Raw genomic sequence first — 22,549 nt, 5'->3', positions numbered from 1 at the left:
AATTCTCTACCATGTCATCCTCTACCTCATACTCCTCAGTATTCCACGCAGCCTCCAGGATAAACCCAGTCTCTTGACGTGTGCATCCACCCGCCACATACACACACTCCAGCCACAGGCATGACTCACATTCCTCCAGAGGGTTCTGAGCTCACACATCTTCCCGTTGTTGCAACCTCCTTCCATTGTCTCGAGGAGAATAACAGTAGTTAGGGCAGCCAGGTTATCTTTCCCTTGACTGTGCACCAGATAAGTACCGTGACAAGATGTCACATCAACTCACTTTATCCTCACCTCATCCTGTACGGCCCTGACCTTGTGGGTTGATGAACTCACACGTTTACCTGGAGTCTCTGATCAAGAAGAGCTGCATCATAAGGTCAGACATACAGATCATTGAAATAGAATTGAGAATCCAGAAATAAACCTCCACATTTATAGCCAACTGATTTTCAATAAGGGTGCCAAGACAATTCAGTGGAGAAAGTACTGTCTTTTCAACAAATGGTGCCGGGACAACTAGATACACACATGCGAAAGAATGAAGGTGGGCCCTAAAGTCACACCATATACAAAAATTAACTTAAAATGGATCAATGACCTAAATGTAAGTGCTAAAACTATAAACCTCTTAGAAAAATATAGGAGTGAATTTTCATGAGCTTGGGTTAGGACAAAAGCACAAGTGGCAAAAATTTAAACAGATAAATTAGACTTCATTAAAATTAAAAACTTTTAATGCTTCAGGCTAGACCATAAAGAAAGTGAAAAGACAACACAGAAAATGAGACAAAATATTTGCAAGTCATATATTTGACTAGTACATAGGACATATAAAGAATGTTAAAACTCGGGCTTCCTGGTGGCGCAGCAGTTAAGAATCCGCCTGCCAACGCAGGGCACGTGGGTTCGAGCCCTGGTCCGGGAAGATCCCACATGCCGCGGAGCAACTAAGCCCGTGTGCTATAACTGAGCCTGCGCTCTAGAGCCCGTGAGCCACAACTACTGAGCCCGCATGCCACAACTACTGAAGCCCACATGCCTAGAGCCCGTGCTCCGCAATAAGAGAAGCCACTGCAATGAGAAGCCCACACACTGCAATGAAGAGTTGCTCCTGCTCGCCACAACTAGAGAAAGCCCGCACACCGCAATGAAGAGTAGTCCCTACTCACCACAACTAGAGAAAGCCCGCACACAGCAACAAAGACCCAACGTAGCCAAAAATTAAAATAAATAAATAAATTTTAAAAATAAAGAATGTTAGAACTCAACAATTAAAAGACAAATAATCCAATTAAAAACGGGCAAAGCCTCTATATATACATTTCTTCAAAGAAAATATAGAAGTGGCCACAACGCACATGAAAAGATGCTCAACATCATTAACCATTAGCGAAATGTAAATTGAAACCACGGTGAAATATCCCTCATGCCTATGAGGATGGCTCTAAGCAGAATGACAGTGTTGATGAGAATGTGGAGAAACTGGAACCCTCGTACACTACTGGTGTATGAAAATATAAAATGATGTACTCACTTTGGAAAACAGTCTGGCAGTTTCTCAAAACATTAAATACTGAGTTACCATATAATTCAGCAATTCTGCTCCTAGATTTATACCCAAGAGAATCAAGAACATACGTTTTCTCACTCTCTTTTTTTTTTTTTGCCTGTGCCCTGCGTCATGTGGGATCTTAGTTCCCCAACCAGGGATCGAACCCACCCATGCCCCCTGCAGTAGAAATGCAGAGTCTTAACCACTGGACCGCCAGGGAAGCCCCAAGAATGCACATTTTCACAAAAACTCATACATGAATGATCATAGCAGCATTATTCAAAATAGCCAAAAAAGTGCAAACAACCCGAATGTTCACCAACTTATGAACGAATAAAACGTGGTACAGCTGTACAATGGAATCTTTATTCAACCATAAAAAGGAATGAAGCACTGTTTCACTCAGATGAACCTTGAAAACATTTTGCTAAGTGAAAGGAGCCAGACACAAGAGCCACATGCTGTATGATTCCATTTATATGAAATGTCCAGAGTAGGTAAATCCAGAGACAGAAGGTAGATTAGTGGTTGCCAGGGTCTGGGGGGAGGAGAATGGGTAGCGATTGCTAATGAGGACAATGTTTCTTTTTGGGGTGATGAAAATTTTCTAAAATTCATTGTGGTGATGATTGCACAACTCTGTAAATATACAAAAACAAACAAACCCCACTGAATTGTTCAGAGAGAGAGAGAGAAAATTCAGATTTTTTAAAAAAGGGGAAGAAGAGTCCCTTCCCTTAGCAGCTTTGCTGACAGCCTACTTCCCATACCCCACTTCTTGTTCAGAACTCCTGTAATGCACAGTTCAGAGTGGCTTGTTTGCAGGTCCATCCACCCCAGCCAAGTGTGCGCACCAGGGCCAGGGGCTGTGCCTCATTCCTTTTGAATCCAGGACAGTGCTTGGCACCCAGCAGGCAATCAATATAAATGTGTGTTGAATGAATAGTCTCTAGCATGCCCCTACTATTACCCATTGCTTTTTTTTTTTTTTTTTTTTTTTTTGCGGTATGCGGGCCTCTCACTGTTGTGGCCTCTCCCGTTGCGGAGCACAGGCTCCGGACGCGCAGGCTCAGTGGCCATGGCTCACGGACCCAGCCGCCCCGCGGCATGTGGGATCTTCCCAGACCGGGGCACGAACCCGTGTCCCCTGCATCGTTAGGCGGACTCTCAACCACTGTGCCACCAGGGAAGCCCTACCCATTGCTTTTTATACCATCACTTCTAAGATAAAGGAGTGCCAAAAAGATCACACACACAGTATCTGTCCATTATTTTAAAATTCTTTTTCCACCAAATATTTTTTAAACCGGATGATCAATTAGTGTTGTCTCTTTTCCACTTCCAGAGAAACATGTGATTTCAAAATTTAAAAGCTAATTATCAATAAAATGACCGAGGTATGGGGAAAAAAGGTAAAAACGCTTAGCCAAACACAGCATATTCAGTCCCTGACCAACAAACTCCACATTTCAAATAACTTGACAAAAATTTCCCCTACTCTGAGACAGAAGACTTTAAGAGGCAAGAAACCAGTACCAACCAATATTAAATTCAGCCTTTGAAAACTCTGGCCTATACCACCACCACCACATTGAGATGGTGAGAGTAATAATAACAGCTAACATTTATTGAGCACTTACTATGTGCTAGGCTGGGTATTATTTTCTGCTTTCTAGGTATTAACTCAGTTACAACAGCATTATGTGGTAGGTACTATTATTACCCTCATTTCCCACAGAGATTCACAACTTTCCCAAGGCTGCATGGCTGGTAGATGGCTGAGCTAAACTGGAACCCAGGAAGTCCAATTCTCCTGCCCGCGTGTTTCCCGCTATACGACATAGGACAGCCCACAGGGACTTCAGTCCCTTGACTGGACCTAGAAAAGCAACATGTTTGACTCTGGGTTTACAGACTGAATAGTGTAGGTTCTAAAAAAAAAGGGCCTCAGAAAAAAACATGAATATGCAGGAATTGAAATCCATGGGTGAATATCTGATTGTCTTGAAAGTCTATTCTTTTATATATCTTTTATATATCTTTGGTCAGCCAAAACCTGCAAAACCTTGACCTGCCCACCTCTGCAAGGCCGCCGCCTTCTGAACTTTCAGCCACAGGCCTCCGCCACCTTCCGAGACTGTGGTCCTCCCACCTCACCCCTTCTCATTGAGCTCAATGCCTTATCTATTTCCTTCCTGGCACTCATCACTATTTACGATGATTTTATTCATTTGTTTACCTGCTTTTCTTGTCTGACTCTCCCATTCCATAAGGGCAGTGACCATGTCCATCTTTTTTGCCTAGTGTTTGTTGAATGAATAATAATTCTCTATGTAGGTGACAGCTTCCTTTCAGAACAATTTGGTGCATCAGTGACTGGCTGGATGACCACACTAGGCTGTAGCAACTCCAAGGCAGGGGCGGCACCTTGTTCATCTTTCTGCTCCCAATTCCTAGCTTAGTACCTGGCACACAGGAGCTCATTGCATCTCGACGGAACTTGTTCATTAATGGACTGCTGTCAACGTGGAGGGCAGTCTCTACTGGAGTACCTCAAGGCTCCACCTTGGGTCCTGTCCGCTCAACTTCTGGATCCAAGGGCGAAGGTAGAAGGGCGTGCTGATGAAGCCTGGGGATGCCTTAAAGCTGGGAGGAGCGGCAGCGGACAGGGAGAGGAGCTAAGAGAGCCTGAACAGTCGTAAACCCAAAACCCCAGAAACAGAACAAAAAATTAAGAAACCCTGTACCAGGGTGGGAGGAGGGAGAATTAGATGAAGGTTGTCAAAAGGTAAAAAATTCCAGTTATAAGATAAATAACTACTAGTGATATAATGTACAACATGATAGAGATAATTAACACTGCTGTATGTTATAAATGAAAGTTGAGTTCTCATCACAAGGAAAAGAATTTCTTCTATTTCTTTAATGTTGTATCTGTGTAAGATGATGGATGTTCATTAAGCCTATTGTGTAACCATTTCGTGATGTATGTAAGTCAAATCCTTATGTGGTACCCCTTAAGCTTAAACAGTGCCATATGTCAATTCTATCTCAATAAAACTGAAAAAAGAAAAAAACACCCTGTACCAACCACAGGATGGGAAGGCAGGGACAGGAGTAGCACCTGTAATGAGGGTCACATGTCCAGTGAGCTCAGGTGACCGCAGTCTGAGATGCTGGGATGGTCCTGAGCCGTGTCTGTATTGGGTGGTGGTGAACAGAATGAAGGAGGGGATAGTGCTGCCTCGACTCCCCCTTTATTTAATGATTATTTCTACTCTTATTTATAATACTACCCAAGTAAGGCCTGAACTTCTTCTCCTGGGGTACTCAGCAGGCATGGCAGGCCCCCCTCAGAAACTCTCTGTGAAGTCCAGCCTTGGGCTGTGTGGTCCACCTGGAGGACAGGAAGCACCTGCCGTAACCGCCTGGCCCTGGGAGCCGCCGGCCTCTTCAGCCCCCAGCTCTCAGCTCTCCAGGTGCTTCTCAGAAGAGCCTCTGCTGCTGTGGGACCTGGCTAATATCTCGCTCCAAGCCTTCTCACTCTTCTAGGGAAAAAGACTCATTCCTCCATGTACGTGTGTGTTTTCCGCTCTAGTCCTCCCTGTTCCAAAAGCACAAGAGGGGAAGTCACTCTTATCTGGACCTTTCTAAATGTTCTCTCTCCTGTCTTGCGCAGCCTTCAAAACCCAGTCTTTTGTCTTTCAAGCTCAAACAATGTGTCAGGTAAGTGTGTCTGGACTTCCCTGATTACAGTTTTCGTCATCGTTATTTTTTTTTATTTTTTTATTTTTTTATTTTTTTTTTGCTGTACGCGGGCCTCTCACTGCTGTGGCCTCTCCCGTTGCGGAGCACAGGCTCCGGACGCACAGGCTCAGCGGCCATGGCTCGCGGGCCCAGCCGCTCCGCGGCACGTGGCATCTTCCGGGATAGGGGCACGAACCCGTGTCCCCTGCATCGGCAGGCGGACTCTCAACCACTGCGCCACCAGGGAGGCCCCATCGTTATTTTTTGAGCATCTTTCAGGATTACCAGTTGGATTTCCATTCCCTGTTTCCTGTTCTGTCAATTCTTTTGTGATGTTATGTTTGGGCACCTCCACTGTGTTGGCATATCCTTGAAATGACCTGCTCACGTGTACCTGTCAGTATTCAGATGTCTTTTTTAGTCTTGAGTGCTTTCCTTAATGCTGCCAACATCAGGAGGACATAAGGATGTCTATATGTAAATGTTAAGACATTAATCAATGATTGTGAGGCTAATGTTATGGCCTGTTACGTTATTTGAAGCACAGTTAGATCTCTTCTGCTTTATTCATTATCATCATTGATAGCTTTTACTAGCAGGACATTTTCTGCCCTTCTATTTTTCACTGTCTTCTCAGTTCTATTCACTGATTTATAATGAGAAAGGCTTATAGAGAGAAGGGCTTTAAACATCAGAAGAAGGTGCCCTTAGACTTTCATTTGACAAGCTGCTGGTCCTAGGTCCTAGGTCCGACCTGCTGGTAGACCTGTTGGAAAAGTCAGATCAAGAGTTTTTTTCTTCTAGACTTATTTAAATTTTTAAAAGGGAAAAATTGTACTATTTTTGTTATCAAAGTCAAGTCTGTTGAAGGTTACACAAAACCTCATGCTCTCAGGAAACCACAGGAATAATTACTTGCTGCTAAAATAGCACCTTCCAAATGCTTATGTGCTAAGTAGATGGACAAGTATACCAGCTGCCACATTAGAATTTTTCAGTCTTCTCCTTGTCAGAGAGGGATGTTATAATTGCAGCCAGAACCCAGAGGTTTGTACCACGCAGTTGGGAACACACCTGTGTTCATGCCAAGTCCAGAAATAAATCCTAGATGATGTTTAGGTTCAGCATGACATAAACAGTATTTTAGGAAGCAAACAGTTCAGGAGCCGGAATAATAAGAGATTGGGAATGAAAATAAGGATGTGTGGATAAATGTGCTCTTTTCTTATCACATAGAGTCAAAAATCTGGACGCCATCATCAGGGCAAATGATGTTCTCAAGACTGAACCTGGTCAGATTTCACCCACCCACTTCAAGAAAATAACTTAGAAAATCTTAAGAACTCAAAACATTTCTTTATTGGCTACAAGAATCAAGAAAAGTTTGTAGGAATTTTAGGTAGCTCTTACTTCAGTAGAATAAAGTTATTAAAAATATATCAGAATATTTTAACTCCTGCTTGATGGGAATTCTCTATGTCAGGCAAGAAAACTACAAGTTAGTATCTAAGCTCACCCTTCTGTTCCTAAAGATTTTCTGTTAACTATAATTAAACCAAGGAACGTCAGAAGGGTAATGGGTTTCCATATGGAGTAGTATACTAAAAATTGCTTCAAAATCAATTACTCTAGGGGATTTTATTTATAGAACTCCCAAAGAGGAGATTCAGACATTTACTCCCCTCCAATGCTGACTATGCATTCTTGTTTCACTCTGGAGCACAGAGCAGGGACCTGACTTCTAGGGTCCATGTTAAGGACCTGCTGATGAGAAGGCTGTGCTAAGACACATTCTAATTGGTAAAGGTCACTTCTAACGTAAGAGTGGGTTTGCCATGTTTTGCCTCAAACTGAACACCCCAAAATACGAATCATCATGTAGAAATGTCAACTGTTTCTTCTGGTCACCTATGACTTTGGCCAAGAGAAGAGCAATGTCCTCCGTGTAATCACACTTGCCCCCTCTACTCAGCACAGAGTAAAAAGGAAGCAGGCTTAGGACGTCACGAGAGAGAAGAATGAACAAGGAAGAAGGGAGCCACAGGTAAGGGGAGGCACATGACTGAACCTGGGTTCAGGACTCCTTCCTGGAGATATACCCTCACTAGGCCATCTGGTTCCCAGAGCTCGGGGTACCTGGGCAGTTCCCTGGGGTGCCCAAGGGCTGCCAGTGATGACGAGGCCAGCTCCCCAGCTTAGGTCCCTCCTTCCCTGTTCGACCACCAGCAAAGTAGCACGACGCTCCACTGCCCCACCTGCCATCTGCCTCATCCCATGCGGACGGGGAGAACTCTGAGTGTGATGTAGTCAGCAGGTCTTCTTGGGGGTGCTCTGCAGTCACCCCATGCTCATCACCTCCTCCTGCAGCTGCACTGTCTGCCCAGCGTGTGCTCAGTCAGGGCTGCACAACCCTGCAGGCTAGAGGGTGGACTAGGTCCACACAGCAGGGTCAGCCTGCAGCCACTGCCTGAAGCACACAACCCCTCAGCTTGTTCTCCAAAAGCAGCACCTCGTTAACAGCTTTTACTCTGGCCACTCCCCGGATGTCAAGCCTGGTTGCCCATCTGCCCAGCAGCTGGGGAAAGAATTCTTACAATCGCTGTTAGGCTCCGCTTTCCCAGAGGAGTGAGGGCGAGGGGTTCCCTAGTCAGGGCTGGGCTCCTGTCTGTGCAGGACTGTGTGCAGGTTTAACTTAGCAAGTCCTAAATGAAGAGCACACTGTAGACACACAGCAAGGGCTCAACACCTGGTGGCTATTCTCATACTGCTATTGTGAATACACACGTCAAGGAGACGCTACATGTGTAAGAGGGACCTGCTTGATGAGACTCTGCCTGCTGAGGGTTAATCCATCAACTGCACTAGGGGACAAGACGAGGGGCAGCAGCTGCCCCCTTCTTCTTGCACAGACGAAACACCCGTCAGGGAGGCAAAGCCCCACCAATACGGTCAATGGCGGATGTTTCAAATGTTCTGTGGGGTCACAGTTTGTCTCCGTGCCTCATGCAGTGTTGACACAGATGACTGGCGAAGGTGGTGCTGTGATTTAGGAGCTGGAGGGATGGAAGCAGACGGGAGCGTGTGTGAGAAGGCAGCGCTGTTTGCAATAGCTTAAGCTGAAGCAGCTTTAAAACAGTACACATCCTTCGGGGTTAATATTCTTTGGGGTTGAAACTGTCAGCTAAGTGACTCCAACCAGCCACGGTGCCCGAACACGGTATGGCACCTAAGCCTGGGGACCCTGGCCACATTGCCCGGTGCTGCCATTGTTTGCCGCTCTGGGTCCTTCCCCATCAGCTGCTGTCTGTCAGGGCGGCAGGGACCAGCTGACTGGTTGGAACCATATGTGCTATTTCTGGGCATAGGATGTGAAGAAGGACAAGCCACAGTAAGTCAGGATATGAGTCAGTTATTATAAAGTGTTAAAAAGAACTGTCTTCAAAGCATCCTGAGAGCATTACACCACGCTAACTACTCTGAAGGAGCTATAGGTTGAAAGACACTTAGAATCACTAAGCCCAGGAGAAACCCTGAAGAACATGGATGATTAGCATTGGTCAAAGGCCTGCCAATGAAAAGGAATGGATAAGGCTGAAGCTAAAATCCAGAGGTCCTAAAATTTAGAGGCAAAAAGAAAATTTCCAGGACCACATATATCTCCGGCATACTTCCGTCAGACACGCAGAAGCAGCGGAAACACAGGCAGCTTGAAAAAGCTGTGGGACGTGGGTGTGCTTTATTTTCCTTTTAAAACAAAACATTGTATTTTCAGAGCAATGTTTAATGGGGCCAAATTAATGGTCCTAAATTGGTTTTTAAAAAAATCTATTGGCACCGAGGTGTAAAGATACAAAAATGATGTCTCTCTGGAGTGCTGTCTGCAAGAGGGAAAATTATTAACCACACGACATCCACAAATCAGTTTAAATCAATGACGTTATGTCCCTTGGATAGAACCTAAGCAGCTGTCAAAAGGAATAAAGTAATTTAAATATACTGGCATAGAATGATCCGCGATAGCTGTTATGGCAAAAAATCAAGTTGTAGCAAATGTGCATGGCAATCACATTTCTGTTAAAAAAGGTATGTTTGTATATGCCGAAGAAAAAGTCACTAAGGAGCTGGAGAAAACCATTAACAACTGTTATTTGTGGCTTTTTCTACAAGTGCAATGTTCTTGGAGGCCTCAGGGAGGCCTAACGGCTCACTAAGTCCCTGAACGAATGGGTGAAGGCACAGCAAGGCGGTCGGAGGCCGCAAAATCGGCATTTGTCAAACGGCACGAGAAGAGAAGGCTTACAGACATGGGGAGCCCTTTCTTTAACCCCGTCACGGGACCCCTGCTTTCTAGCTCCCAGGTGTGCCCCAGGGCCTGTGTAACGCTCGTTGGCTGCAGGAGTGGGGCAGTTCGCTGGCTGGCCGTAACCCCACTGCTCCTGCTCAGGGGCCGTAAAGAGGTACCAGCGAGAAGTGACAGCAGCAACGCATCCCCCCCAGCCGCCCCCTCCCAGCAAGGCCTCCAGGAACTGTCCTGTTTCAAGGGCCAGGGTGAGGGAGCTTGACCTGCCTCTGGGACCACAGGAAGCCATCCTAGTGCCCTCGCTGTCAGGCATTTCCCCTCTGTAAGTAAACAGTCCTCTGGTCTGCTCCCAACAGCCCCTTCACCGGGACGGTGGGGGAGACTGCAGGCCCGTCTATTTGACCACAGTGCACGGATCCGGGAACAGGACCGCCTCAGCCTCGCGTTCGGAAGGCTGAAGAAGCCCAGACATCCCTGTTCTTCACGAGCGCTTTCTATTCTCCACAAATCCCCTCTGAACACCTTATTGTCTCTCCTTTCCCACCCCAGAGCTTCCCTTAGGTAATTCCTATTCATCCTCCAGATTCCGGCTCCAATGTCTCCTCCTCTGGATAGCCTTTCCCAACACGCCAAGGCCAGATATCCTCCTTACACTCTGATAGACAGTCCCCATCGCGGAGCGAGTATCCCAGCTCTTGTTCTCTATTTATTTCTGTGATAACGAAACTAATGTCCATCTTCCTCATTAGAACACAAGCTCCCCCAGGGCAGAAACCGTACCTGTTCTTTCTGCAACCCCGGGGCACGGTACAGCGTCTGGCACCAAGCAGATAGCAATAAAGACTCACTCAATAGAAGGCTGCTGCAGAGGTGACTGGGGTGGAATACACGGCACTGGGGGAGGGAGGAAGAGCAGCTGGGAGGGCTCTCTCCTTTGCTGTCACTAGCTGGCCTTCTTTATTTTTTGTCATGTGTCCAAGCGAGTGGTCAGCAAGCGGTCCCCCCTTAAAGTCTGAAGATTTATGTGAGGTGGGCACTAGTATTACATGACAGTGTTTAAAGGAATTAAGCGGTTATGGCTAAGGCTCCAGAAAGTTTCTCAGTTGAAAGAGCAGAACCTTTGACCATATGACTTCCTGGTTATTTCCTGGGACCTCTTCAGCTCTGGACCCTGGGGCTGCCCAGGGATGCTGGGGTTGCCCTGGAGGATGGATAGAATACGACAGGGGCAGAAATCCTCTGCCAACATCAGAGAAAGACTCAGCCAGCCCCGGGTGAGGAGTGGGGGGCACGGAAGGGCAGGGTGGGCACTGACCTCGGCTGATGCGCTGCTTCTCCCCAGACAGGATGCCGGGGCTGTCGATGATGCTGATGCTCTTCAGGACCTGATTGGGCAGCTGGGAGCACATGAACCTGGAAGAAAGGGATCAAAGGTGGGATCAGAACCGCACGGTGCAGAGTGCTCTAACCTCGGAACTCCTTGGCCTCTCCTGGCTACTGACATCTTCTGAAAAGCGGGGGCTTGGGGGAGATTGATGGCACCTCCACTGGAGACTAGATGCTGGTCCACAGGGCAGCCTGGCACCGGCTGCTCCCTACCACCAGATCCCTTACTGTTAATTTTATTTTAGCTAACGTTTATTGAACACAGGTATTTTACAAACATCATCTCATTTGTTCCTCATATTAATCTCATGAGGAAGACATTAGCATCTACCTCCGGGAGGTTATGTAACTTGCTCAGGGTCACTCAGAGCTAAGCTTTAAACCCAGGTCGGTGTGACTCCAAAGGCCACCAGCCCCACCCGCCCCTCCTCTAACCTGCTCCTTAGACAAACGTCCCAGGCTTTTCCTCCCCGGGAATCCCATGCTTCCTTCAGGGTCACTGCCCCACTGGGCTGGAGTATCCCAAGCTCTGTCCAGCCCCTGCTCACTCCCTAATGTGCCAGCGGAGGTACTAGGGCCTGTTTTCACTGCCCGATGCCCCAGGGACATGCTATGGCTCCAGGCTCAGGGTGGGGCAAGCACCTGTGGGCAACACCCCAAATCCTCCAGGTGCTTTGGTGCCCTAAGAGTGGACGAAGGGGCAGGGGTGGTCAGGGCCCTGGCCAAGCATCTCCCAGCCTCCTTCCTTGTCCATCACCTTCCCGCTACTACCTCCTCCTCCTCATCCCCATCCCTCTGCTGTGGTTCCAGTCGGCTGCCCTGGTGTTGGCCTTGGAAGCAGAGTGAAGTGGCAGGAAAATTGTGGCCTGTGCGTCAGCAGACCTGGGTTCAGGTTCAGCTCATCCTTTGCCAATAACTTGCCTGGGACCCTGGGCAAGGGCTTCCCCATTCTGGGCCTCAGTTTTCTCATGTGTCAATGGAGACACTTGGACCAGGGGCTGGCGAGGTTCTTTTAGCTTTAACACGGTGTAACTCTACAGGACCAGAGGGAAATGCTTCGTTACTTCCACCCCAGGCAACCTGGGGGGATCTCTGTTAGGCACTATGTATGTTTTAAGGCAGAAACTAGAGTGTCTCTCCTTCTCCTATATTGTAAATGGCTAACTTTGGTATCTGTGTGGGCAGAAGGCTTGAAAATCCTTGGGGAAAGCTCAGTTCTTCCATTCAGTGGAAAAGGTGGGATGACTCAGAAAGTAAATATGCTGGGAATGCAGGAGAGGGAGGCCTGCCCGGCCCTCACAGCGCACACATGGACAGCACAGCCCCCAGGCAGGCGTGGGCAGCCCTGAGAGAGACGTGCAATTACTGACATTGCAAATGAACTTTCACTGAAGGTGCTTGGGACAAGTTTCTCAGATATTGTTTCCCACATTTTCAAGTCATCCCAGGAAGATGTAGGAATGATAACTATGATCATTTTGCAGCTGGAAAAGTTGAAGCACAGAGCAGTTACGACATGTGAGGCCATGCCACTAATGCGTGGCTGGCTGGGGACTGCAGCCTGATATTTCTGATGTCAGGTGAGTAGAACTCAACCCGTAAAGTTAAAAACCTCATAACATTAAAAATAAGGGGTCAAGTTAATTTATGAGAAGCCCCTCATTTCTGATTTTCTCCTGCCCCTCCACCTTTATAAACCCTACTGCCCAATACTCAGACAGCAGATCTGTGAGAATAAAGTGCACCGGGATCACTACACATTCTCTGTAAGTTCACAGAGCAAAAAACGCCATAGTCAAGTCTCTAGAACTGGGGTAGGAACAGAGTTCTGAGCACATCTGTGGTGGACTGCATTTCTTGTGGTAATTCGGTCTCTTATCATAGTCCCATCCTTTTTATCAGATGGCTCAAGACATCTGGCAATGCTGAGAAGACTGCACATACGTGAAGCTTTTTCACATAAAGTATTCCTGTGAGAGGCAGACCTTTTTCCGGAACCACAAGCTCACACTTGATACCAATTTTTCCCAAACACAAAACCCCTGGATTCTAATGTGAAGTTAACAGAGGGACTCAAAATTTAGAAACCATCCACTCCCTCCGTACAGAGACAAGGTTTCAACGATTCCCATGCCTCCTGACGTGACAGCAGAGACAAGATGTGTAAAAGCCACAAAACAAGATGGTCTGATGTGGTGACATCACCATGCAACATACAGGGAGCAGGTCCAGGGCCAGGAGGGATGACTGCAGACCAAAGGGGGGAGGGGAAGGGGGAGGGGGAAGAAAAGAAGAGGGAGGGGAAGGAGGATGGGGGAGGGGGAGGAGTGGGGGAGGAGGGGGAGGGGGAGGAGGAGGGGAGGGGAGGGGGAGGAGGGGAGGGGAGGGGGAGGGGAGGAGGGGAGGGGAGGGGGAGGGGGAGGGGAGGAGGGGGGAGGAGGGGGAGGAGGGGGAGGAGGGGGGAGGGGGAGGAGTGGGGGAGGGGGGAGGGGGAGGAGGAGGGGAGGGGAGGGGGAGGAGGGGAGGGGAGGGGGAGGAGGAGGGGAGGGGAGGGGGAGGAGGGAGAGGGGGAGGAGGGGGGAGGAAGGGGGAGGAAGGGGGAGGAAGGGGGAGGAGGGGGGAGGAGGGGGGAGGAGGAGGGGGCTCTCCAGGGGCACCCTGAGAGAGGGTGACAGGGGTTGTGTATACAGAGCTGGACTTTGCACAGCCTGCCCAGCATGTGTGTGGGGGAGGTGGGGAGGTGGGCAAAGGAGCACAGGGCACAGTCAGCTTTCAGACCCCTGGGTGGGGGCATGGCCCACACTCTAGGGGTTAGAACCACACATGGTTTTCTTAAATGGTTGTACTATAATCAGAAAAAACCCTAATGCAATGCTGTTAGCGCAATCTTGTCTTCCTTTGATGTTCCATGAAAGGAAGGTGAAAAGTGGGTTATTTATTGGATATAACACAGTCAGCCTTGGTTGGGTCAGGCCTTTCCCACTGATCTGTCTGGTGCAATGTTTCCAAGCACAGATTTGCTGTCCCAAGATGGATTTTCTACTTCTTTCAGAGGGACTAACAAGCACGAAGTGTACCCGTGCCTTGCCTTCTACATTTCACATGAAATACGCACACGTGCCAGTTAAGCCCAGGAGCCTCACGTAAGCTTTATGAAATATGTCCCTCACCCAGGGCTGGCTTGATATATTTTATTTTTGATAAAAGGAGAGGAGGAGGGGATCGAACCCTACATTGGACCCAAGTTCCCCGTCACCCCACAACCAAGGAAGGCTTAGGGGTAGCAGAGACGGGGTGAGAAAAGGAATGGTCTGGGCTATAAGGTCTCAGGCCGGTGGCTAGAAGTCCTGCGGCACAGTAAGACAAGGAGGTAAGGGGATTTCAGTTCCTAAAATCACCTCCAAACACTAACATTCCAATTCAATGATCAACATTTTAAAAGGGCCAGGCAGTAGCTTAACAGTGATGTGATTTCCAGTGCAGTGATACCCAGCAGTTGCAGCAATAATCAAATGGCACAAGCATCCACTGACCACTTACTGTGTGCCAGGCACTGTCCTAAGCACTTTCCATTAACACAATCATGGCCACAGCCTTCAGCAGTGGGGCTGTGTGCCTCCATTCTACAAAGGATCAGACTGGGGTGGAGGGGAGCAAATCTGGCCACCCCGAAAATGTGTCTCATTGGCATGAGGATTAATTTAGGCTGATTATTTTTAAGGCCCAGAAAGACTCAGGAAGAATCTTTGACTTCCCCTCTCACTGCCTAAGGAATGTAGACAGAGGACCTGTTCCAGGAAGGGAGCTGTCACCAGAGATAAACAGTATGAACTAGCTGCTTATATGGGGGGAACCTCCCAAAGCCCATTTGTTAAAACTCCTCGCTGTGTCCCATTGTCTCTGCATGGCCCAGCGAACATTTGTTTACCAAACATTATTTTCCAGTTCCACGTCAATTGCCTTCTTCCCCTTACAGGTTCCAAACCACTACCCCCAACATCCTCTTTTGTCTTTAACTGAAGATGGTATTTAAGGTGAGGGCTTCAGCCATCTGGGGGAGTTAGTTACTCGGTTTTCCTGGATCTCTCCCATGTATACACGTAATTAAATTTTTGTTTGATTTTCTCCTGGTCATCTGTCTCATGTCATCTTAACTCTTGGACCAGCCAGAAGAACCTAGAAGGGTAGAGGAAAATCTCTTCCTCCCCAACAAGGGCACAGAAGGGTCACATGCCATAACTTGCCAAGTCACATAGCTGGTAGGTGATGGAGCTGGGATGCAAACCTGGCAGTTCTGACCCCAGTCCGGCTCTTAACTGTTAGGCTGCTACTGCCATTTCATGCATTTGAATCACCGCTGTTTATCTTTATCAACAGAAGGCAACATCCTAAAATAAAGGAGTGACATGCCATAGCCCTGGAATTCCCCACCAAAGAGGCCCCTTTGTGTGACCTGCTCTCAATCCATTGGTGGAGGGCGGAGCTGTGACAGGGAAGCAGAAGATCTGGTTCTGGCCGTCTTCCTTCTCACTCACCTCTTGGCCTTGGTCAGGTCTCTGAGCAATTCTACCAGCCTGAGGACTCCCAGGTTCAAATAAACCTAAGCTTACAATGGAAGAGAGTATGGAGCTGTTTTTGCCCCAGTTCACTTTACTGATAAGAGTAAGATCAGAGAGATTACACGACTTCCTAAATTGGCAGAGTGAATAGCACCCAATATGCAAAAAGACTTTGACAACTAACCTGTAATAACCAATTATTATTACATGGTCCTACCACAAAGACCTGATCTAAACTTCTACTGCCCAAGAGGAATTTAATTTCACATCCAGACTATAAAAAGCCCACGGTTACCCCTTAGACTGAGTCCTATGGAACTACCACTTCTACAAGCAAAAGGATGGTTGAATATTGGCAATTCCATGCAGTTCGACCTAAACATAGACTTTTCTAAATCAAACCTCCCTCTCCCAACCACCACAGGGGAAAAAGCTGGTTTTCTGGGATGACAGGACCAGGGCTGTGCAGGCAGCTGCCAACAAAGAACAATGGCTTGATGATCCAGGAGCCACCACAAATCCTGAGGTTAAAGATTAACGGGAAGGGCTTCAGGGAGTTTATCATGGATAAGCACACCACAAAACCCCAAACAAAACACCCTCCACCCCTAACCAGCTAATCTCTCATGTTTAAAAAAAAAAAAAAAGTTTTGCTAGTGAATCAAGAGTGATTCTTGGCAAGAGCCTATTTTCCTTAATTTCTGCGGCTAAATTATCTGGTGGAGCCAGCATGTGTGTGGACCGATGCTGTTTACTTGCATTAAATCAGTTCTTTAAAAAATCCCAATGGTACTAAGTGACTATGTAATATTCACAGTCTAAAAAAAGTCTATTGAATGAAGCCTCATTCAGTTACAAACATAGAGGTAACGATGAGTCCAAAAATACATATATGTATTCTATTATTGCTAAATCATTATGCAAATTTAAGACAGTGGCGTTTTTTTGTGTTGTTTTTTATATTGGTTTGTTTTTATCACACCATCACCACCATCAGGCCTGGCTAAAATGACAGGAGCATTGGAAGTACTGTTTAGATTCCTTCCGCTCAAAAGGAAGTTTCAAAATTTCAAGCCCTAGGGCCAGCAATTAAAGTTATTTTTCAAAGAGAAACAGAGAAGTAAATGAGATTAATAATTTCTTCTGTGGAAGTCTACAATTTAATCTTAAATTGTAGATCCTAAACTGAAAATGATGTCTGTAGCTATCTGGATTAAAAAAAAAAAAGATTACCATTTTCAGAAAAGTAGATCGAGGGAAAAATTTAACATGCGATCCAAATGCAGGCTGCAGGGGGAAGTGTCAGAGGCCAACTCCTGACATTTCTTGAACTGACCAAAACACGCTGCTGTCCCCCAGGGCTTGTGCCCTCAGTGTGCTGCTGGGTTGTCCCTCCCCTCTGTGAGGTGGAACTGCCTTTTGACAACAGACTTTGGAACCTCACATTCCCAGGGAGCAACTCCGAGACAGGTTGCCTGTGGAATTCCTCTAGAAAGTAGAGCAGCACGGTGGAGTCTCAGAATGTCACATGAAGGTATTTTCCATAGAACTCTTTGTTCCAGACTCAACTCCTTTTCTTTTTCTATTGTTCAGGTATGGAATTTCTATCATTCAAAGCTGTCTTTTTGGGAATTTGTCTTCATTCCTCAGAAGTGCACTGTAAACCTCCCGTTATCTTCTTAGAAACCAGCCTTAGAGACTGAGGCTTAAGCTCCACTGGTTTGTTTAATGCTTCGAGGCTGGTACCAACTTGCGAAGTACTAAGCTCTTTTAAAGACTCCCCAGCGGGGGGCAGATGCCCAAGCCCACACCCTGTAACGGGAGGGCCAGAATGATGAGCCCTATCCCGTACGGGTAGGGGGGACAGGTGGTTGCTCAGTAGGGTGGGGGGTGGAAGTTCTCCACAGCGGACAACCAGTTCTCCTCCCTACTAAGTATTGTATTTTGACCTAATTCCCAGAAAGTATGCTATGTAGAAAGAAGTTTGCCTGCCTTTAGAGCTAAGTCTGCTGCTGTTCCCACAGGGATGCTATAATTACATACACACATTTGAGCACCCCATGCTAACTGACCCTCTTCCTTGTGTTAGTGCTGGGTGAAACAGCAGCACTGTCGTGTAGATACAACTTAAGCAGGCTGTTTACTCTTAAGTACGCTATCAGTTTCCAGGTGGTACATCCCTGACATGTGAGCTTCAGGTATACACGGCCACCAGGTGGCTAGAAGGATAGGAACTCTTCTTTGCTGGTGCTTTGTGAGGTACAGGGCAAGAGGTAAAAGGGAAGAGGGAGCCTGAATTCTAGCCCTGTCTCTGCATCTTCTTGGGCAAGTCATTTTACTTCTTTGCTCTCAGTTTTCTCATCTGTAAAATGGCCCTAGTATCATCTGTCTTATTAGCCCTGAAAAGAGGGTGTATGTGAAATTATTAATCTATAATTTAGGACATAATCATTATCATCTTCATCATCATTGTTGGCGGGCTAGATTGAGGACAGCCTTAAATGATAGAGGGCAGTAGGCAGTGATTCTCAGTCCAAACGTCCTCCCATTGGGCAGCTCAGTACAGCAGTCACTAGCAGGACTCTAGACAGATGGCCTGGGTTCCAATCCCAGCACTGCCATTTATCAGCCGAGTGGCCCTGTGGAAGTTAAATGAACCTCTCTCTGCATCAATTCCTCCTCTCTACATTGGGGATAATAGTAGCACCTATGTCACAGGGTTTTTGTGAGAATTTAGAGCTAATTTACAAGTAAAGTTTAGACACATAGTAAATGCCATATAAATATTTGCTATTACTTTTCTATGTATTCTGAATTCAATTAACATGATTATATAAAGCATGGGTTATTTTCAGCAAGTTTTAAATTCTGAGATAAAGAACCTTGCCATTCAAAATCTTTCCTGAGGGACTTCCCTGGCAGTCCAGTGGATAAGACTTTGCCTTCCAATGCAGGGGGCATGGGTTCAATCACTGGTCTGGGAGTTAAGATCCTACAAGCCTCGTGACCAAAAAACCAAACCAAAACAGAAGCAGTATTGTAACAAATTCAATAAAGACTTTAAAAATGGTCCACATCAAAAAAAAAAACCCAAAAAACAAAAACCAAAGTCTTTCCTGAATGCTTCTTTTCCACTCTCATCTGCTGTATGCTTGGGATTTGAGAAAAAATAAATTTGTTAGGGAAGTAAATCATCTGCCAAAATAAAAGAAGCCGATAGCCACTCTCTCTAGTTTTTCCCTTGTGAATACAGACTTTATAACATGGGAATTCGAAAAAGGTGGCAGCTTATTTCTTTTTTAAGCCTTTGTCAGGCAAAAAGAAAATAAGACTAAGGACAGTGGTAATGAATTCGAGGGACTCCAGGCAGCCTTTCATGGAGAAGGATCCTGTGCCCTGCACTTTCCAGGGCCTCCGGAACCTTCCAGGGTCAGTCTTGGGACAGGAAGCCTGGCTGTTGCCTGCCCCAGGACTACGGCTCCTGGGAGGCCCTGCTGGGGGGAGCTTCTTGTTCCACTTCCCCTCAGCTGTGGTTCACTTGTCCTGAGAGACCCTCTGGTGTTCTCCCTCCTGGGCTCAACCCTTATTTCTCCTACAAGGAGGCACGCTGGTGCCAACCAAGGCTGCCCCAGAGTTGAGGAGGGCACTTCTGCTAGAGGAGAGACTCTGGAGGTGGAAAAAGTCATCTGGACAGTATTATGCCAATCACCGCCAGCAACAAGATGGAATTTCTCTGCAACTCCACCTACATCATCTGTACATTTCTATTTATCCCGCGGCCAAGTTCCCTTGGTGCTCCTTGGATGCCTTCTTTGATCTGCTCTGGGAGCATAAACAAGCTCTTAGAGGAGAGTACAGATCCCTAGAGAGGTGCCTGTGGAGGTCGCCTGGGCCACTCTTGGCAAGAGCCATTGCACAGCACGTGGGCACATCATTCATTCCACAGTCCTTGTGAATGGCGCACCCTGGAGTTGTGCGATCAGGCACCTCAGCCTCTGGGAGGACAGCAGTCAGCGGGGAGGATCTGTTCCTTTTTTTTTTTTTAATCTAAAAAGGAGAAGTGCAGTTCAAGTCTCTTATCTGTCAGCTCTAGTTCCATGCCTCCCTAAAGGGGTTTGGAGGACCCCTCCCTGGCTCTGCACTCCCATAGCCCACTCCCCGCAACCAACCAGTTTGAAGTGGTAGACTCCTACAAGAGGGGAAGGGAGGGGTGAGGGGAACACAAGAAAGAAGAAAGAGAAAAGCATTTAAAAAAATAGGCTAGGGGCTTCCCTGGTGGTGCAGTGGTTAAGAGTCCGCCAGCACATGCAGGTTCGAGCCCTGGTCTGGGAAGATCCCACATGCCACAGAGCAACTAAGCCTATGTGCCACAACTACTGAGCCTGTGCTCTAGAGCCTGCGAGCCACAACTACTGAGGCTGCGTGCCACAACTACTGAAGCCCACGCACCTAGAGCCTGTGCTCCGCAACAAGAGAAGCCACCACAATGAGAAGCCCGCACACTGCAACGAAGAGTAGCCCCCGCTCGCCACAACTAGAGAAAGCCCGCGCACAGCAACGAAGACCCAACGTAGCCAAAAATAAACAAATAAATTAATTAGTTAATTAGAAAAAAATAGGCTAGGAGTGTCAAAGAAGAAGAGGGAAGGGAAGGTAAGAGCAGGTGGTGCCTGAAAGTGCATAGCTGCATCCAGGACAACCTGCTAGCTTGTCCTCTGTCCTGTACCCCACTGTGTCATTGGGCACTCTGGTGAAAGGTAGTAGAAATAAAACACATCTCCAATCAAGACAGAACCTCAGCTATCCTACAACTTCACATCTGTGAAATAATGACTATGCAACAAAATTAACGTTTTGTGTATTCTGACTCTATCTCCCCTGCCTTGCTCTAATGAATGAGGAAGCAGCTCAAAGCATGGGACTGAGAAGCAAAAGGGACAGCCAGGGAGGTGGGGTGACCAGTCCTGGAAAAACCAAGACTAAGTCTGGGTGTCAGGAGAACTTCAGTGGTCCTCTGGGCTCAGCTCTCTGTGCAGGAGGCCCCAGCACACGATGACTGAGATGCGGTCATCCAGCTACCATGTAACATTGCCAGCCACAGGGAGCTCACTACCTCACAAGGCAACTTGACCTATTTCTGTGAGGCTCAAATTATTAGAAATTTGTTCCTTATATTGTGTGGCCTTATAATGTCCAATCCTGGGTCTTAGCTTTGCCCTCTGAAGTCACCCAGAGTAAGTATAAATGATCACTTCCTAAGAGAATTTTTCTAGTATTTGAATATGATAGTGAATTTTCTCATAACTTCTCTCTTTCAGAACACACATGCTCTGTTCTTCTGGTTTTGGACCTTTATGTGTAACGGGCAAGAATTCCAAGAACAGGTTTAAACAACCTGACCAAAGATGGCAGTTTGCTGGTCCTTACCGATTGAGGAAAGCATTTCCAAAGCGACTGAGCTTTCGAAATGGCTTTTTGGGGTCTACGACTAAAGCGTTCCCTGGGGTGCTGCCCTCAGTCTCCCCATACATCACGGCGATGAAGGAGTCGGTGGTGGGCTCTGGACCAATCCTCATGCCTGGGAAATCTTGCTCCAGTAAGTATCTGGGAGAGGGTAAAAGAAAAGAAAAGAAACTTAGCATGTGGTCACAAAGCAAGAGGCCAGAAAGCTTCCTGGGGCTACCAATTTGTAACATAATCATTTGAAAACCTAGAATATAACCCCCAAGAAGAAGAGAATGATTGGCATTGTACTCTTTTGCTAATAATGAATTTTCAAAGCTTAGAATCTACAGACCTATTTTTCCCCCAGTGTAAGGAGCCTAGTGAAAGAGGCAGACATCTTGCAGACCTGCTGGGCCTTCTCAAAGTGGACCTTAGCTCAGCACAGCCATTCCCGGTCACGGTTCCATTGGTACAATAGATACTACCCCAGAGAAGAGTACTCAGCCAGCTCCTATGCATCCTGGAAGACCCTGCTCAGGCCCACCTCCTTTAGGGAAGCATCCCCGTCCCTCTAGCATATTGGGGACACCTGCTCTGTGGGCCCCAGGCACCCTGCGCCTGTGGCCATCGTGGTGTTCACCGTGGGTGCTGCACTTCTCTGTTTGTGGGCCTTGAAGGCAGACCCATATCTATGGCCAGATGTATATTCCCAGGACCCAGCACTATGCCTGCCCACAAAGGGCACCCAATGTAGTGAATGAAATGATGAACCATCTCCTTCCTGATCACTGGCAGTCAGTGTGGCCCCAAAAGCCTCCCTTGAGCATTTTACAGCTCCCTTGGGATCCTGGAAGTCGTGGCCATGGAAGATGATTGCCAAAGAATTAAGCAGCAACGGAGACTGCTAAGGGGAGGGCTTGGATTAGATATCACCAGGGCCATCCCTAGCTTTCTGTGCAAATTGGAAAAAGATGCCCCTTCCTCTAGGCAGACCCAGCCCTGTGCCAGGGCTCACAGCTTAGTGAGCAGGACTCTTGCTGGATTTTTACCCCCATGTGTCCCGTTGCCCAGGTGCCCTCATGCAGTTTAACCTGCATACAGTGGCCCTAGCAGATGTCACTGAGGATGTTCATCCAGGGGGCTGAAGAGACCAAATGATGTGCTACAGAGCATAGGACTGGCTCAGTGGCATGGCTGGCGTGGGGCAAGGGAGCCAGAGGTAGAGCTATGGGGAAAGTCTGTTCCCTGTGGGAAATGGCTGTGTCCTAACATAGCTCCCCCCTACCTCCACCAGCACATCATTCAGCTGAAGCCACTCAGAGCCCCTCCCTTCCTCCCCACCAAGATTTCCTTTCCAGGATGTAGGGACACACTTAGGTATATGTATGCCTATATGGATAGAATGGGATGGGGGATGCAAAGACAACTCCCTCCTTCCTTTGCGACCAAGGGGAACATAAGGAGGGAGTATTTTGGAATACTTTTCACTGATCATCAAGCAACAGGTGGAAACGCAACACCTTCAGAGGACACTTGGCAGGGACAGTGAATGGCAAC

The 22,549-nt window shown here is 47.3% G+C and overlaps 1 protein-coding gene across 1 annotated transcript in view; it reads right to left on the bottom strand.

Annotated features, from left to right (window-relative positions):
- EHD4 (EH domain containing 4) overlaps positions 1-22,549 on the bottom strand; it is an 89,817-nt gene that overhangs the window by 36,346 nt on the left and 30,922 nt on the right. Inside the window, exons 2-3 of the mRNA XM_081230189.1 lie at positions 20,975-21,151; positions 10,918-11,015 (exon numbers count right to left, since the gene is read on the bottom strand). Of these exons, the coding sequence (XP_081086315.1) occupies positions 10,918-11,015; positions 20,975-21,151 (275 nt within the window). The remainder of the gene's footprint in view (positions 1-10,917; positions 11,016-20,974; positions 21,152-22,549) is intronic.

Source organism: Mesoplodon bidens (genome assembly GCF_964165515.1).
Source record: "Mesoplodon bidens genome assembly, chromosome: 3".
Classification (NCBI taxonomy): Eukaryota; Metazoa; Chordata; class Mammalia; order Artiodactyla; family Ziphiidae; genus Mesoplodon; species Mesoplodon bidens.
The sequence above is the reverse complement of the archived record's forward strand: the minus strand, read 5'-3'. Positions and strand labels throughout refer to the sequence as shown.